Source organism: Oncorhynchus mykiss, chromosome 30 (assembly GCF_013265735.2).
Source record: "Oncorhynchus mykiss isolate Arlee chromosome 30, USDA_OmykA_1.1, whole genome shotgun sequence".
NCBI classification, from domain to species: domain Eukaryota; kingdom Metazoa; phylum Chordata; class Actinopteri; order Salmoniformes; family Salmonidae; genus Oncorhynchus; species Oncorhynchus mykiss.
This window is the reverse complement of record NC_050570.1, coordinates 39,889,574-39,906,448: the sequence shown is the minus strand read 5'-3', so window position 1 is coordinate 39,906,448 and position 16,875 is coordinate 39,889,574. Positions and strand designations below refer to the sequence as shown.

The 16,875-nt window shown below is 42.5% G+C and overlaps 1 protein-coding gene across 2 annotated transcripts in view; it reads right to left on the bottom strand.

Annotated features, from left to right (window-relative positions):
* Positions 1 to 130: 130 nt before the first annotated feature.
* Positions 131 to 16,875, bottom strand: part of LOC110521820 (tyrosine-protein kinase receptor Tie-1) — a 28,474-nt gene continuing 11,729 nt past the window's right edge. The window contains exons 16-23 of one of the 2 annotated variants that reach the window (XM_036968777.1): positions 13,726 to 13,839; positions 12,633 to 12,823; positions 10,785 to 10,898; positions 9,674 to 9,744; positions 4,074 to 4,114; positions 3,561 to 3,657; positions 3,336 to 3,435; positions 131 to 1,319 (exon numbers count right to left, since the gene is read on the bottom strand). In XM_036968777.1, the coding sequence (XP_036824672.1) occupies positions 1,248 to 1,319; positions 3,336 to 3,435; positions 3,561 to 3,657; positions 4,074 to 4,114; positions 9,674 to 9,744; positions 10,785 to 10,898; positions 12,633 to 12,823; positions 13,726 to 13,839 (800 nt within the window). In that variant the 3' untranslated portion in view covers positions 131 to 1,247. The remainder of the gene's footprint in view (positions 1,320 to 3,335; positions 3,436 to 3,560; positions 3,658 to 4,073; positions 4,115 to 9,673; positions 9,745 to 10,784; positions 10,899 to 12,632; positions 12,824 to 13,725; positions 13,840 to 16,875) is intronic. The other variant, XM_036968778.1, reaches the window with a different exon arrangement.

Genomic DNA, 16,875 nt, shown 5'->3' with positions numbered 1-16,875 from the left:
TGTTTGCACCAGATAGGGCTGTTTTGAGTTTTCCCATTTCTTGTTTTGTTAGTTATTTCATGTATAGTTGTCTTTATTAAAAACATGAATAACCACCACGCTGCATTTTGGTCCGCCTCTCCTTCAGATGAAGAAAACCGTTACAATGAGGGCCTAAACCGAGCATGAAAGTGCATCCTTGTAGCTGTGTGGGCTAATATAGTCAAAATGTTTGCCTTGGGTTAAGTTGAGCCAATGGCAAGTTGAGCAAATTCAAGTGTTTTCTTTCCAGGCATAATGCATGGCATTATCACTGGGATATGAGGTGACGACAGGGCCTATGTTAAAAGTGTCAAAAACGAGAATAAAGTGTTTGTTCGGTATTAAGCCTGTGTTAAAATATGCTTGATGATTTAAAAAATGTAGTGGTAATAGTTCATTCAGTACAGAGGTAGGTGGCACCAAGAGCCTACTTTTTTTGCTCACGCTATGTTTTCAAAACTAATGTTTACATGCATATTTATTATTTCCAGGGATACACAACATCCGGAAATATATGTAGATATCGTTGATGGAAAGATACTATATTTCCCTTAACGGAGTGATAATGAATGTAAAAAAGTGTTCAACTTACCCCACTCTCCCCTAAAACAAAACAAGAAATAAGTGAATAGACAAGTGCAACATTGTTTTTTTTCTCCCCCAGTCGGATCCATCTCAGAATGGACGGCTAACTACACGTGTGGGCATATGTCCACAAAAAAAGTCCTCTCTCCGTTTTGATGAAGGGCTTGTAAGTTCATTGAGCACCCGTCAGACTCTGGCAGTGTAATAGCATGTGACTCCGGCAGTGTAGTATCATGTCATGGAGCATCTTCCTTGTCCATCCTGTCCTTCAAACAAGGACCACAACGTGTCCCAAGACTAGTGTCACATTTCCCAAATACGCCCAAAGGCAACCCTCAGCCCCACCCGCCAACCCACCTGGCAGGGTTGTTAAGCACGTCATGCAGCCCCTCATTCTTCTATACTTTCCTTCAGAAAGGACTGCAGTGTCCAGTTCCACATCTCCCTTCCCAGCCCCCATAAGACCTCCACAGTGTCCTTTCACAGTCCTCCCTCTTTACCCTTGTGGTCCAGGTGGATTGTCTGCTACTCCATCGGTCCCCACGTTGGGCAGCAGCTGGGGGGCGGCAGTAACGCAGGGCTGAGCCACGGGGCCTCTCCTGTGGGCTACGAGACCTGCCGGGGGCTGTGGGGGCTGGTAGTCAGGCCTCCTCGGCCGTGGCGTCTATCCCGGCGTAGGTGAAGTTCTCGAAGAGCGCCATGTTCACGTAGGCCTGGGGAGGGAGGTTAGGAGAAACAATGGTAGTTAGATGGAACACTTTCTTCTACGAGTGTACTAAAAGGGTTCTTCAGTTGTCCCCATAGGAGCACCCTTTTTGGTTCCAGGTAGAACCTTTTTTGGTTTCAGGTAGAACCCTCTGTAGAAAGGGCTGGACAGTACATGGAACCAAAAAGGGTTCAACCTCGAACCAAAACTAGTTCTTCAAAGAGTTCTCCTATGGGGACAGCCAAATAACCTTTTAAGGTTTTAGATAGCACCTTTTTTTCTAATTGTGTATAGTCATGGCCAAAAGTTTGGAGAATGACATAAATATTAATTTCCACAAAGTCTGCTGCTTCAGTGTCTTTAGATACTTTTGTCAGATGTTACTATGGAATACTGAAATATAATTACAAGCATTTCATAAGTGTCAAAGGCTTTTATTGACAATTACAAAGTTGATGCAAAGAGTCAATATTTGCAGTGTTGACCCTTCTTTTTCAAGACCTCTGCAATCCGCCCTGGAATGCTGTCAATTAACTTCTGGGCCACATCCTGACTGATGGCAGCCCATTCTTGCATAATCAATGCTCGGAGTTTGTCAGAATTTGTGGGGTTTTGTTTGTCCACCCGCCTCTTGAGGATTGACCACAAGTTCTCAATGGGATTAAGGTCTGGGGAGTTTCCTGGCCATGAACCCAAAATTGTGATATTTTGTTCCCTGAGCCACTTAGTTATCACTTTTGCCTTATGGCAAGGTGCTCCATCATGCTGGAAACTGTTCCTGGATGGTTGGGAGAAGTTCCTCTCTGAGGACATGTTGGTACCATTCTTTATTCATGGCTGTGTTCTTAGGCAAGATTGTGAGTGAGCCCACCCCCTTGGCTGAGAAGCAACCCCACGCATAAATGGTCTCAGGATGCTTTACTGTTGGCATGACACAGGAATGATGGTAGTGCTCACCTTGTCTTCTCCAGGACAAGCTTTTTTCCGGATGCACCAAACAATCGGAAAGGGGATTCATCAGAGAAAATGACTTCACCCCAGTCCTCAGCAGTCCAATCCCTGAACCTTTTGCAGAAAGGTTTTTCCTGGAGAGAAGTGACTTCTTTGCTGCCCTTCTTGACACCAGGCCATCCTCCAAAATTCTTCACCTCACTGTGCATGTAGATGCACTCACACCTTCCTCCTGCCATTCCTGAGCAAGCTCTATACTGGTGGTGCCCTGATCCCGCAGATGAATCAACATTAGGAGACGGTCCTGGCGCTTGCTGGACTTTCTTGGGTGCCCTGAAGCCTTTTTCACAACAATTGAACCGCTCTCCTTGAAGTTCTTGATGATCCGATAAATGGTTGATTTAGGTGCAATCTTACTGGCAGTAATATCCTTGACTGTGAAGCCCTTTTTGTGTAAAGCAATGATGACGGCACGTGTTTCCTTGCAGGTAACCATGATTGACAGAGGAAGAACAATGATTCCAAGCACCACCCTCCTTTTGAAGCATCCAGTCTGTTATTTGAACTTAATCAGCATAACAGAGTGATCTCCAGCCTTGTCCTCATCAACACTCACACCTGTGTTAGCGAGAGAATCACTGACATGATTTCAGATGGTCCTTTTGTGGCTGGGCTGAAATGAAGTGGAAATGTTTTTTGGGGGATTCAGTTCATTTGCATGGCAAAGAGGGACTTTGCAATTGATTGCAATTCATCTGATCACTCTTCATAACATTCTAGAGTATATGCAAATTGCCATCATACAAACTGAGGCAGCAGAATTTGGGAAAATTAATATGTGTGTCATTCTCAACTTTTGGCCACGACTGTAGAATGATTTAGAGAACTAGGGTGAGGAATGCAATTTGAAGAGGAATTCTATCTAACTAGGACCCTCTCAGCCAACTCCTGAAAGACAACACAAACAGGTCTGGAACCAGGTTACCTCTGTGCCCTATGGGATAGATCAGGGAATTGCTAGCTTATTGAAAATATGAGTCCTAAGTGAAACTGTAGGTGAATGTCTCCTTACCTTCCTGGCCTCCTGCATCCTGTTGAGCTGTACAGAGATCTGAGAGAAAGGAGGTCTCTCATGCGGCCGGTCTCTCCAGCACTGCCTCATTAACTCATACCTGAAAAAAAATAAACAATGAACCAGCTATAACGGTGCACGCAAACAGTATACACATATACACACCCCCTCCCTCCCTCTCTCTCACACACAAACACACAGGTCCAAGCACAGGTCATCACTTACACTTCGTCGTCACAGTTCCTGGGCTGTTCCATCCTGTAGCTCTGAGGGAGTTTCTCATAGAGCTCAGCACAGGTCATCCCACAGTAAGGAGTACCACCTGATACACAAAGAGAGAACAGGGGGAACGGGTCACTTTTACGTTGATACAATGACACAGAGAAAGGAGTTGATTGACTCATCTTTGTCTTAGTCATTCTTTGTCATGGTCATGATTGTCATCATCATCATCATCATCATCATCAGGCGGGCATGCAAAGTAGATGTTTCCTTTCATGTGATACAGTATATTTCCCAGAGTGAGGGGGGATGTCCTGCTGACTCTCTGTGCATGCCTACTCTGTTAACTCTCAGCTGGGGAACCTTCCCCCTCTCGCTCTGGTGTGAAAGCTGTGGGGGAACTGGTTATATATTTTCTCACTGTGACAACCCACATTGCTAGGAATATGGACTATTACTATTCCTCATTTAATAATATGTACAACATTCGCACAGCATCACTATACGTCAACTTACCTAAACTCACTATCTCCCATAGAAGTACACCAAAAGACCACCTGAGAAAAAGAAAGAGGGAGTGGAAAGAGAGGGAAAATATAGGAAGAGAATGAGGAAGAGCTAAGTGATATTGAACAGTTAGTGGCCTTGTAATTCAATTATTTATATATGTTAATGACATATTTTTACATTAGCTTGAGAATGCAACTGACTGATGCCGAATAATTTTGTAATAGCACGAAATGTAAACGCATCCTAGTAAAAGCAGAGGACTTTAGAGCAGCCTCACAACTGTAAAAGCAGAGAGAGAAACAACAAGTACTCTTCACTATCTGTACAGAGCCACCATCTGACTATGTGATTGTCAACTAACAAGACAATGTAGCCAACTCACTGCAAGTTAATCAGTTAACTGCCAGTCACTCTGTACAAATACAATGATGAACCCATTGACTCAGCTTGAGGTAAACAATCTCTTCTGCTCTCCCTCTATCGCTTGCTCTCTTTCTCTCTCTCTCTCTCGCTCTACCTTTCTCTAGAACATAAACACAGAGTAGCGGTCTGGTTATCTTTGTTTATATTCTGTGGTGTGTCACCAAATTAGTGCCTTTGCTCTCTTCAACACAAGGCTCAACACACACACACACACACACACACACAGTGCTGCAGCTAGCTTGTTAACAACATGTTTACTAGTTGTGAATGGTTTGTCCTCTGACAAATCAACTGTAAATTTCGGTGTTCCTCAAGGTTCCGTTTTAGGACCACTATTGTTTTCACTATATATTTTACCTCTTGGGGATGTTATTCGAAAACATAATGTTAACTTTCACTGCTATGCGGATGACACACAGCTGTACATTTCAATGAAACATGGTGAAGCCCCAAAATTGCCCTTGCTAGAAGCATGTGTTTCAGACATAAGGAAGTGGATGGCTGCAAACTTTCTACTTTTAAACTCAGACAAAACAGAGATGCTTGTTCTAGGTCCCAAGAAACAAAGAGATCTTCTGTTGAATCTGACAATTAATCTTAATGGTTGTACAGTCGTGTCAAATAAAACTGTGAAGGACCTCGGCGTTACTCTGGACCCTGATCTCTCTTTTGAAGAACATATCAAGACCATTTCAAGGACAGCTTTTTTCCATCTACGTAACATTGCAAAAATCAGAAACTTTCTGTCCAAAAATGATGCAGAAAAATTAATCCATGCTTTTGTCACTTCTAGGTTAGACTACTGCAATGCTCTACTTTCCGGCTTCAGTTAGTGCTAAATACGGCTGCTAGAATCCTGACTAGAACCAAAAAATTTGATCATATTACTCCAGTGCTAGCCTCTCTACACTGGCTTCCTGTCAAAGCAAGGGCTGATTTGATTGAGTGTAGTCTGGCCCAGGAGTGGGAAGGTGAACGGAAAGGCTCTGGAGCAACGAACCGCCCTTGCTGTCTCTGCCTGGCCGGTTCCCCTCTTTCCACTGGGATTCTCTGCCTCTAACCCTATTACAGGGGCTGAGTCACTGGCTTACTGGGGCTCTCTCATGCCGTCCCTGGAGGGGGTGCGTCACCTGAGTGGGTTGATTCACTGATGTGGTCATCCTGTCTGGGTTGGCGCCACCCCCCCCCCCCCCCCCCTTGGGTTGTGCCGTGGCGGAGGTCTTTGTGGGCTATACTCAGCCTTGTCTCAGGATGGTAAGTTGGTGGTTGAAGATATCCCTCTAGTGGTGTGGGGTCTGTGCTTTGGCAAAGTGGGTGGGGTTATATCCTTCCTGTTTGGCCCTGTCCGGGGGTGTCCTCGGATGGGGCCACTGTGTCTCCTGACCCATCCTGTCTCAGCCTCCAGTATTTATGCTGCAGTATTTTATGTGTCGGGGGGCTAGGGTCAGTTTATTATATCTGGAGTACTTCTCCTGTCCTATTCGGTGTCCTGTGTGAATCTAAGTGTGCGTTCTCTATTTCTCTCCTTCTCTCTTTCTTTCTCTCTCTCGGAGGACCTGAGCCCTAGGACCATGCCCCAGGACTACCTGACATGATGACTCCTTGCTGTCCCCAGTCCACCTGGCCGTGCTGCTGCTCCAGTTTCAACTGTTCTGCCTTATTATTATTTGACCATGCTGGTCATTTATGAACATTTGAACATCTTGGCCATGTTCTGTTATAATCTCCACCCGGCACAGCCAGAAGAGAACTGGCCATCCCACATATGCTCTCTCTAATTCTCTCTTTCTTTCTCTCTCTCGGAGGACCTGAGCCCTAGGACCATGCCCCAGGAATACCTGACATGATGACTCCTTGCTGTCCCCAGTCCACCTGGCCGTGCTGCTGCTCCAGTTTCAACTGTTCTGCCTTATTATTATTCGACCATGCTGGTCATTTATGAACATTTGAACATCTTGGCCATGTTCTGTTATAATCTCCACCCGGCACAGCCAGAAGAGGACTGGCCACCCCACATAGCCTGGTTCCTCTCTAGGTTTCTTCCTAGGTTTTGGCCTTTCTAGGGAGTTTTTCCTAGCCACCATGCTTCTACACCTGCATTGCTTGCTGTTTGGGGTTTTAGGCTGGGTTTCTGTACAGCACTTTGAGATATCAGCTGATGTACGAAGGGCTATATAAATAAATTTGATTTGATTTGATTTGATTTACTACAGAAACGTCTCTCCTCTTTGCTAACCTAACCAGCCTTGTTCGTTCCACTTCCTGTAGCTGTCCTCAGGCCTTCCAGTCAATTCTGATTCGGGTATAAATAGTCTGTGTTTGACAGGCTCTATGTGGTAGTGTGGCCGCTCCACTATGCTCCTCTTGGCAGGCTCCTTGCCATTGTGCCCCCCTATTTAAGACCAAAATATGTGCCCCTGCAAAACTAAAAATGTCCCAGTAAGCAAAATGAAGTCAAAGACGTCTAAAATACATATTTTCCAGACAATGAAGTTAGGTTCATTTTAAGTTCTGAATGAAAGTAGAAAATACGTATTTTCCAGATGTTGAAAATTTGTATCTTCCGGACATTGAAATCAGGTTCCTTTTTGATTCTGAATGAAAGTTGAAAATACGTCATTTAGAGACATCTATGTTTGGGCCAAGTCAAGGCTGGTCCAGACCGGAAAGAATCTGAACCAAACATAAACGTCTACGACTGGCTCAGATGTGGTACGGACCAGACCAAAAACCAGCCACCATGGATGTAGAAATCAAGGCCGGTCAGCACCAAAAAAAGGACATCCAAAAAGCGTCAGTGTTGGTCCGTGCTTACAGCTTGACTGAAATAACATTTTATGAATGCCCGTCTATGTGGTAGGCCAAACATTTGTAAAACACCCCAAAAAGATATTGACTTGTGCTTACTGTGGTGTAGTGCCCATCCATGTCGCTCACTATGGAATTTTATGAACTCCCATCCATGTAGTAGGCCAACCATTTGTAAAACAAGCTGTTGCATTGGCTTCATTAGTCCTGATTCCTGTTACTAATCAATGTGGTTATTTAAGCTCTGAATATCAGCTCCCCAACTTTATCAGGAGTTATCGTGAGCCTATTTGCAATGTGTTTACATAGAAGGAAATGCAGAAGTCGGGCCTATTTTCTTTTTTGCTACGATCAGCTTGTCCAAAATGTACAGATGCAAACTTGAAACCACTTATCATGACAACGGGGTGAAACTCATTGACAACAGTTGTAACGTTCCGTTTCCATATTGTTCACTCTACTTTGACCAGTCCTGTTTTTAGGATATATTGTTTGTTAACATGACAGCACATTTGTTTTTGTTGATTGGGCGCCATTTTAGGTTTGGCTATTTGATGGGAGAAACCGGCACGGTGTCAAAAGTGTCCCGTCTCATTACCTTGTCACACATTTTTATCTCCAGCCTGTAGATGACAGAAAAGGCCACAATACTCGTTCTATCACATCCTCCGATCTGCTAGGTGATTTCTGTTAGAGTTTATTTTTTTCTTTGACAGAACAGCAGCCTGGAGAGGAGAGCTGGGAATGGCTGGGAATGGACAAAGCAAAATACTTTGCGCCCCTGCCTTTGACAAAGTGGGCCACTGCTTATCACAGGGTGGCATCAGCGCTCACCTAAAAAACCTAATCCTAATCCTGCCTAATGAGTGGGCCGGCCATGCCTCTAGGCTCCCTGGGTTCTGTTATCAGTTCCTCTGCACTAAATTAGCAGTTCACCATCGGCTGGGGGGGAGGAGAATGGAGGGGAACATTATTTGTTGTTCTGGACAGCCGGGAAGAGAGAGAGAGCGAAATGATGTGACTGCTGGCATTGTATTTTCTTCTAGCCCTTAGCTGTGTAAGACATGGCATAAGTGTCTAAAGATAAATTAAAAGATCTGTTCTATACTGAACAAAAATACAGTATAAACGCAACATGCAACAATTTCAAAGATTTTACTGAGATACAGTTCATATAAGGAAATCAGTCAATTGAAATAAATTCATCTATGGATTTCACATGATTGGGAAAACAGATATGCATCTGTTGGTCACAGATACCTTTAAAAAAGAAGGTATGGGCATGGATCAGAAAACCAGTCAGTATCTGGTGTGACCACCTCACATAGAGTTGATCAGTTGATTGTGGCCTGTGGAATGTTGTCCCACTCCTCTTCAATGGCTGTGCAAAGTTTCTGGATATTGGCTGGAATTGGAACACGCTGTCGTACACGTCGATCCAGAGCATCCCAAACATGCTCAATGGGTGAAATGTATGCAATTGTGATCATTGTCCTTAGCTTATGCCTGCCCATACCCTAACCCCACTGCCAACATGGGGCACTCTGTTCACAACGTTGATATGAGCAAACCGCTCGCACACATGACGCCACACACGCTGTCTGCCATCTAAAACGGTACAATTGAAACCTGGATTCATCCGTGAAGAGCATACTTCTCCAGCGTGCCAGTGGCTATCTAATGTGAGCCTTTGCCCACTGAAGTCAGTTACGAAGCCGAACTGCAGTCAGGTCAAGACCCTGGTGAGAACGAGGAGCACGCAGATGAGCTTCCCTGAGACGGTTTCTGACAGTTTGTCCGGGTGGCTGGTCTCAGATAATCCCGCAGGTGAAGAAGCTGGATGTGGAGGTCCTGGGCTGGTGTGGTTACACAACGTTTGTGGTTGTGAGGTTGGTTGAGTGTACTGCTAAATTTTCTAAAACGTTGTAGGCGGCTTATGGTAGAGAAACGAACATTAAATTCTCTGGCAATACCTCTGGTGGACATTACTGCTGTCAGCATACCAATTGCACGCTCCCTAAAAACTTGGCACATCTGTGGCATTGTGTTGTGTGACAAAACTGCACATTTTAGAGTGGCCTTTTAAGGTTTACAACACAAGATGCACCTGTGTATTGATCATGCTGTTGAATAAGCTTCTTTATATGCCACACTTGTCAGGTGGATGGATTGTCTTGACAAAGGAGAAATGCTGACTAACAGGGATGTAATCAAATGTTGTGCACAAAATTTGAGAGAAATACGTTTTTTGTGCGTATGGAACATTTCTGGGATCTTTTATTTCAGCTCATGAAACACGGGACCAACACTTTACATGTTGCGTTTATATTTTTGTTCAGTATAGTTGAATATACGTTTCCCAGTCAGATACTCACACGTCACTCTTGATGGTGTACACACTGTAGTTTAGGGACTCTATCGCCATCCAACGCACTGGCAACCTCCCCTGCAGCACAAAGAGAAAAAGCCAAGACATCCCATTGGAAAACGTGGTATAATTCAGTTGTAAAATTTGGTTTTAACTGACAGTATGAAGTATGTCTGGTACAGAATTATAATGGTCCAAGTCCTGTGCTTCTCTCTTCTCATCGCTAGCTGTAAGGGAACATTGGACTTGTAAGGTAACTTGTTGCCATGTCAAACACACTACTGCCCTCTTCAGTTGATACTTTTATGTCAGACTTATTTCCCATTTCTGACATACTCTCCCCTCCACATGTACAGTATTTGGACAGTAAAGCAACATTTTAGCATTTGGCTCTATACTCCAGCAATGTTTTTCAAAAGGTTTAGTATTTGGTCCCATATTCTTTGCACTCAATGACTACATCAAAGCTCGTGACTCCACAAACTCATTGGATACATTTGCAGTTTTTTTTGTTGTTGTCTTTCGGATTATATTTGATCAAATAGCAACAAAATGGTGAATAATGTGTCATTTTGGAGTCCATTTTATTGTAAGTAAGAATAGAAGATGTTTCTGAACACTTCTACATTAATGTGGTTATGGATAATCATGGCTGAATTGTGAGTAATGACAAGTGAGAAAGTTAGAGGCATAGATCATTGTGTGCTAGGAATATAGGAACAAATACTACACTTTTGACTACTTGAATACACTAAGTGAATTTGTCCAAATACTTTGGACTTCTTCAAAAGGCGGGACTAGATGCATAAAGTGATTTAATTTCTAAATGGTACAACAGATACGCATGAAAATACCCTCAAATGAAAGGTGATGATCTGTATCGTCGGCTCATATTAAACATTTCATCTCAAATCCAAAATGCTGGAGTAAAGAGACAAATATAAAAATGTAGCTTCTGTGTCCAAATGCACACAAGTGCTCTTGTGTGAGGCACCGTGCAATATTTTCACATTCTCTTCAGAATGGGCTACTTGATGTTGGCTGACCAATGATGATACACACTAGAATCCTAGCTATTGTTCCTTAATGCGCTGTGCTGTATGTGACTGAGCTCCCACCATGGTCTTTTTGACGTAGACCTCCTCCCCTCGGGACAGACCGAAGTCTGCTATCTTGGCCACTAGGTTGTCTCCCACTAAAACGTTCCTCGCTGCCAGGTCTCTGTGGATGAACTAGAGAGAGAGAGAGAGAGGAGAGGGTGAAAATATGAAGCTCACATCTGGGAATATCATATGAATTTATGCTGAGAGGAAATCTACATTGATGTAGGATCCTGTAGATTCCCTGTCATATGTATCAATCATTTGTGTATTGAATAGCATTGCTGTAAAAAAAAAAAAGAAGGATACTACCAAACTTGGATTTAAACAACATAGAATTGGCAACCACCCTCCCAACTCAAGGACACAACTTAGAGTTCACAGGCATATCCACAAGCTTCCCACAATAAGTTGGGTGCATTTTGGCCCATTCCTCCTGACAGAGCTGGTGTAACTGAGTCAGGTTTGTAGGCCTCCTTGCTCGCACACGGTTTTTCAGTTCTTCCCACAGATGGCCACTCCAATACATTGACTTTGATGTCCTTAAGCCATTTTGCCACAACTTTGGAAGTATGCTTGGGGTCATTGTTTTCCTACCTCATGAAGCCATCTATTTTGTGAAGTGCACCAGTCCTTCCTGCAGCAAAGCACCCCCACAACATGATGCTGCCACCCCCGTGCTTAATGGTTGGGATGGTGTTCTTTGTCTTGCAAGCTTCCCCCTTTTTCCTCCGAACATAACGATGGCCATTATGGCCAAACAGTTCTATTTTTGTTTCATCAGACCAAAGGACATTTCTCCAAAAAGTACGATCTTTGTCCCCATGTGCAGTTGCAAACCGTAGTCTGGCTTTTTTCATGGCGGTTTTTGGAGCAGTGGCTTCTTCCTTGCTGAGCAGCCTTTCAGGTTATGTCGATATAGGACTCGTTTTACTGTGGCTATAGATACTTTTGTACCGGTTTCCTCTAGCATCTTCACAAGGTCCTTTGCTGTTGTTCTGTGATTGATTTGCACTTTTCGTACCAAAGTACGTTCATCTCTAGCAGACAGAATGCATCTCCTTCCTGAGCAGTATGACGGCTGTGTGGTCCCATGGTGTTTATACTTGCGTACTATTGTTTGTATAGATGAATGTGGTACTTTCAGGCATTTGGAAATTGCTCCCAAGGATGAACCAAACTTGTGGAGGTCTGAGGTCTTGACTGATTTCTTTTGATTGTCCCAGGATGTCCAGCAAAGAGGCACTGAGTTTGAATGTAGGATCTTGAAATACATCCACAGGTACACCTCCAATTGACTCAAATTATGTCAATTAGCCTATCAGAAGCTTCTAAAGCCATGACATAATTTTCTAGAAGTTTACAAGTTGTTTAAAGGCACAGTCAACTAGTGTATGTAAACGTTTGACCCACTGGAATTGTGATACAGTGAATTATAAGTGAAAAAATCTGTCTGTAAACAATTGTTGCAAAAATGACTTGTGCCATGCACAAAGTAAATGTCATCACCGACTTGCCAAAACTATAGTTTGTTAACAATAAAATTGTGGAGTGATTGAAAAACAAGCTTTAGTGACTCGAACCTAAGTGTATGTAAACTTCCGACTTCAACTGTACCTGTGTGCATAGCCGCGGGAAGTAGTTTGCGGGGGGTGTTTCCAATTCGTTTCCAATGTTGTTTATATCCAAGTTTGGTAATATACCTTTTTTACTGGTTCACTAATACAGGACTAGTAAAGGCCAAGTCCACTACTTTTGTGTGTTTTTTTTTTTCAATACATTTTTTACAATTCTGATTTTTCAGGGGGTGCTACCGCACCCTCTGCACTGCTCCTTCCCACAGCTATGCCCATGTGTATACTCTACCTGTTTGTCGCTAAGGTAGTGCATGCCAGTGGCCACGTCGACAGCGAACTGCAGCAGTTGTTGTGAGGTGAGGGTGGAGGCAGTGCCGTGCTCCTTGGCGAAGGCAGGGTCTGTCTCGAGGACCCGGCTCTTACGCAAGAAGTCAAGCAGGTTTCCATATGGGGCGTACTCAATGGCAATGTACAGGTACCCTACACGGGTAGAGAGAAGCAGTTGGAGGAAAGTAAAGAACGTTTATGATTTACTGGTACACTGTATGGAGAAGGTTGTTTAGCGAGACACCGTTTGCATTAAAGTTTGCCATGGAGAGGTAGGAAGGCATTAATGGATTGTCATACTGTATTCCATAGAAATATAATTCTCGTCCTGTGCTTTGATCGTCATTATAAAACTGGTTGTTTGGATCCTGGATGCTGATTGGACGAGCAGTGTTCCAAGCCGTGCTGTATTGGCCATCACAGACACACCTACGCCCGCTAACAGTTCCATTTGTGCCTCCATAAGAATATCATGTTCAAGGCAGGAAGGCATTAACTGAGTATCATACTGTAATCCATAGACATAGAATTCGAGTTCTGTGCTGTAATCATCATAATTGTATAGAGAGAGAGAGGGCGAGAGAGAGAGAGTCAAGGCTACTTGAGAACCACGGTGGTTTAGTAGGATGTATATATATATTTTTTTTAAAAATTTTTTTTATCTCCGGTAATGTACTTTCCACTCTAAACTTCCTCCCCACCATATGTTATCAATCGTAGATCTTTATACAAAGTGAAACAGGCAATTCAATTATTTCCCAAAACTGTCAGATGTGGCTAGGAAATAGAAATGTCATGCTCAGAGCTTGGTCCAAACGTATATAAAGTAAGGCTATACGTTAACACAATGTAGTGTAACAGAGTTTCAAATGTAAATATTAAAATCACTATCAGAATACTATAGCTATCATATAAGAATACAGACGTATTTATTTAAATGTTTCCTAAAGAGATACAGTACTTTAAAAGTCTTCCCTTGAGATTACAATGTCCATACATTAGTATAGTATCAAATAAGAGCATTGCCCAGCATGGCCAGTAGGTGGTGTGCTCACCCCTGTTTTCACAGGCTCCTATGAGGTTGATGATGTTGGGATGTTGGCCCAGTTTACACAACACTTCCAGCTCTCCTGCAAAGTCCCGGTGGTCATTCTCCGAGGCAAACTCTGCTTAAAACAAAACAGCACACACAGCAAGTTACAAACATGTACAGAGAAAGAAGCTTTGTGACATTATATCACTGTGTTACAATGTGTGTTTTGTTTCTTTGACTGTGATGTGTGTGAGTATGAGTTATTGATGTGTGTGTGTGTGTGTGTGTGTGTGTGTGTGTGTGTGTGTGTGTGTGTGTGTGTGTGTACATGCTTGTGTGGTAGTGTAAGTGTGTGTCAAAGGAGGCTCCTCAGAGGAGGAAGGGGAGAACCATCCTCCTCAGTGAATTTCATAAAAATAAAAATAGTGAAACATTTAAAAAAATATATATATCCTTTTTAGATAAAACTATACTAAATATACATCACATACACTACCGTTCAAAAGTTTGGGGTCACTTAGAAATGTCCTTGTTTTTTTGAAGAAAAGCAAATATTTTGTCCATTAAAATAACATCAAATTGATCAGAAATACAGTGTTGACATTGGTAATGTTGTAAATGACTATTGTAGCTGGAAACGGCAGATTTTTGATGGAATATCTACATAGGTGCTCAGAAGCCCATTATCAGCAACCATCACTCCTGTGTTCCAATGGCACGTTGTGTTAGCTAATCCAAGTTTATCATTTTAAAAAGCTAATTGATCATTAGAAAACCCTTTTGTAATTATGTTAGCACAGCTGAAAATTGTTTTTCTGATTAAAGAAGCAATAAAACTGGCCTTCTTTCGACTGGTTGAGTATCTGGAGCATCAGCTTTTTCGGGTTTGATTACAGGCTCAAAATAGCCAGAAACAAATAACTTTCTTCTGAAACTCGTCATTCTATTGATGTTCTGAGAAATGAAGTTACTTTGAAGTTACTTTTACTTTGTGAACTTTGCGACCTTTTGCCACATTTCAGGCTTCAAACATAAAGATATAAAACTGTATTTTTTTGTGAAGAATCAACAACAAGTGGGACACAATCATGAAGGGGAACGACATTTATTGGATATTTCAAACTTTTTTAACAAATCAAAAACGGAAAAATTGGGCGTGCAAAATTATTCAGCCCCCTTAAGTTAATACTTTGTAGCGCCACCTTTTGCTGCGATTACAGCTGTAAGTCGCTTGGGGTGTGTCTCTATCAGTTTTGCACATCGAGAGACTGACATTTTTTCCCATTCCTCCTTGCAAAACAGCTCGAGCTCAGTGAGGTTGGATGGAGAGCATTTGTGAACAGCAGTTTTCAGTTCTTTCCACAGATTCTCGATTGGATTCAGGTCTGGACTTTGACTTGGCCATTCTAACACCTGGATATGTTTATTTTTGAACCATTCTATTGTAGATTTTGCTTTATGTTTTGGATCATTGTCTTGTTGGAAGACAAATATCCGTCCCAGTCTCAGATCTTTTGCAGACTCCATCAGGTTCTCTTCCAGAATGGTCCTGTATTTGGCTCCATCCATCTTCCCATCAATTTTAACCATCTTCCCTGTCCCTGCTGAAGAAAAGCAGGCCCAAACCATGATGCTGCCACCACCATGTTTGACAGTGGGTATGGTGTGTTCAGGGTGATGAGCTGTGTTGCTTTTACGGCAAACATAACGTTTTGCATTGTTGCCAAAAAGTTCAATTTTGGTTTCATCTGACCAGAGCACCTTCTTCCACATGTTTGGTGTGTCTCCCAGGTGGCTTGTGGCAAACTTTAAACAACACTTTTTATGGATATCTTTAAGAAATGGCTTTCTTCTTGCCACTCTTCCATAAAGGCCAGATTTGTGCAATATACGACTGACTGATTGTTGTCCTATGGACAGAGTCTCCCACCTCAGCTGTAGATCTCTGCAGTTCATCCAGAGTGATCATGGGCCTCTTGGCTGCATCTCTGATCAGTCTTCTCCTTGTATGAGCTGAAAGTTTAGAGGGACGGCCAGGTCTTGGTAGATTTGCAGTGGTCTGATACTCCTTCCATTTCAATATTATCGCTTGCACAGTGCTCCTTGGGATGTTTAAAGCTTGGGAAATCTTTTTGTATCCAAATCCGGCTTTAAACTTCTTCACAACAGTATCTCGGACCTGCCTGGTGTGTTCCTTGTTCTTCATGATGCTCTCTGCGCTTTTGACGGACCTCTGAGACTATCACAGTGCAGGTGCATTTATACGGAGACTTGATTACACACAGGTGGATTGTATTTATCATCATTAGTCATTTAGGTCAACATTGGATAATTCAGAGATCCTCACTGAACCTCTGGAGAGAGTTTGCTGCACTGAAAGTAAAGGGGCTGAATAATTTTGCACGCACAATTTTTCAGTTTTTGATTTGTTAAAAACGTTTGAAATATCCAATAAATGTCGTTCCACTTCATGATTGTGTCCCACTTGTTGTTGATTCTTCACAAAAAAATACAGTTTTATATCTTTATGTTTGAATTCTGAAATGTGGCAAAAGGTTGCAAAGTTCAAGGGGGCCGAATACTTTCGCAAGGCACTGTATCGCATGGAATAGCCTTCATTTCTCAGAACAAGAATAGGCTGATGAGTTTCAGAAGAAGTCTTTGTTTCTGGCCATTTTGAGCCTGTAATCGAACCCACAAATGCTGATGCTCCAGATACTCAAGTCTAAAGGCCAGTTTTATTGCTTCTTTAATCAGAACATCAGTTTTCAGTTGTGCTAACATAATTGCAAAAGGGTTTTCTAATGATCAATTATTATTTTAAAATTATAAACTTAGATTAGCTAACACAACGTGCCATTGGAACACAGGAGTGATGGCTGTTGATAATGGGCTTCTGAATGCCTATGTAGATATTCCATTAAAAAATCTGCCATTTCGAGCTACAATAGTCATTTACAACATTAACAATGTCTACACTGTATTTCTGATCAATTTGATGTTATTTTAATGGACAAAAAAGTTGCTTTTCTTTCAAAAACAAGGACATTTCTAGTGACCCCAAACGTTTGAACGATACTGTATATTCACATAATAATCCAAATAATTAATTAAAACACTACTTTGCAATGAAGGTCTACAGTAGCCTCAACAGCACTCTGTAGGGTAGGGC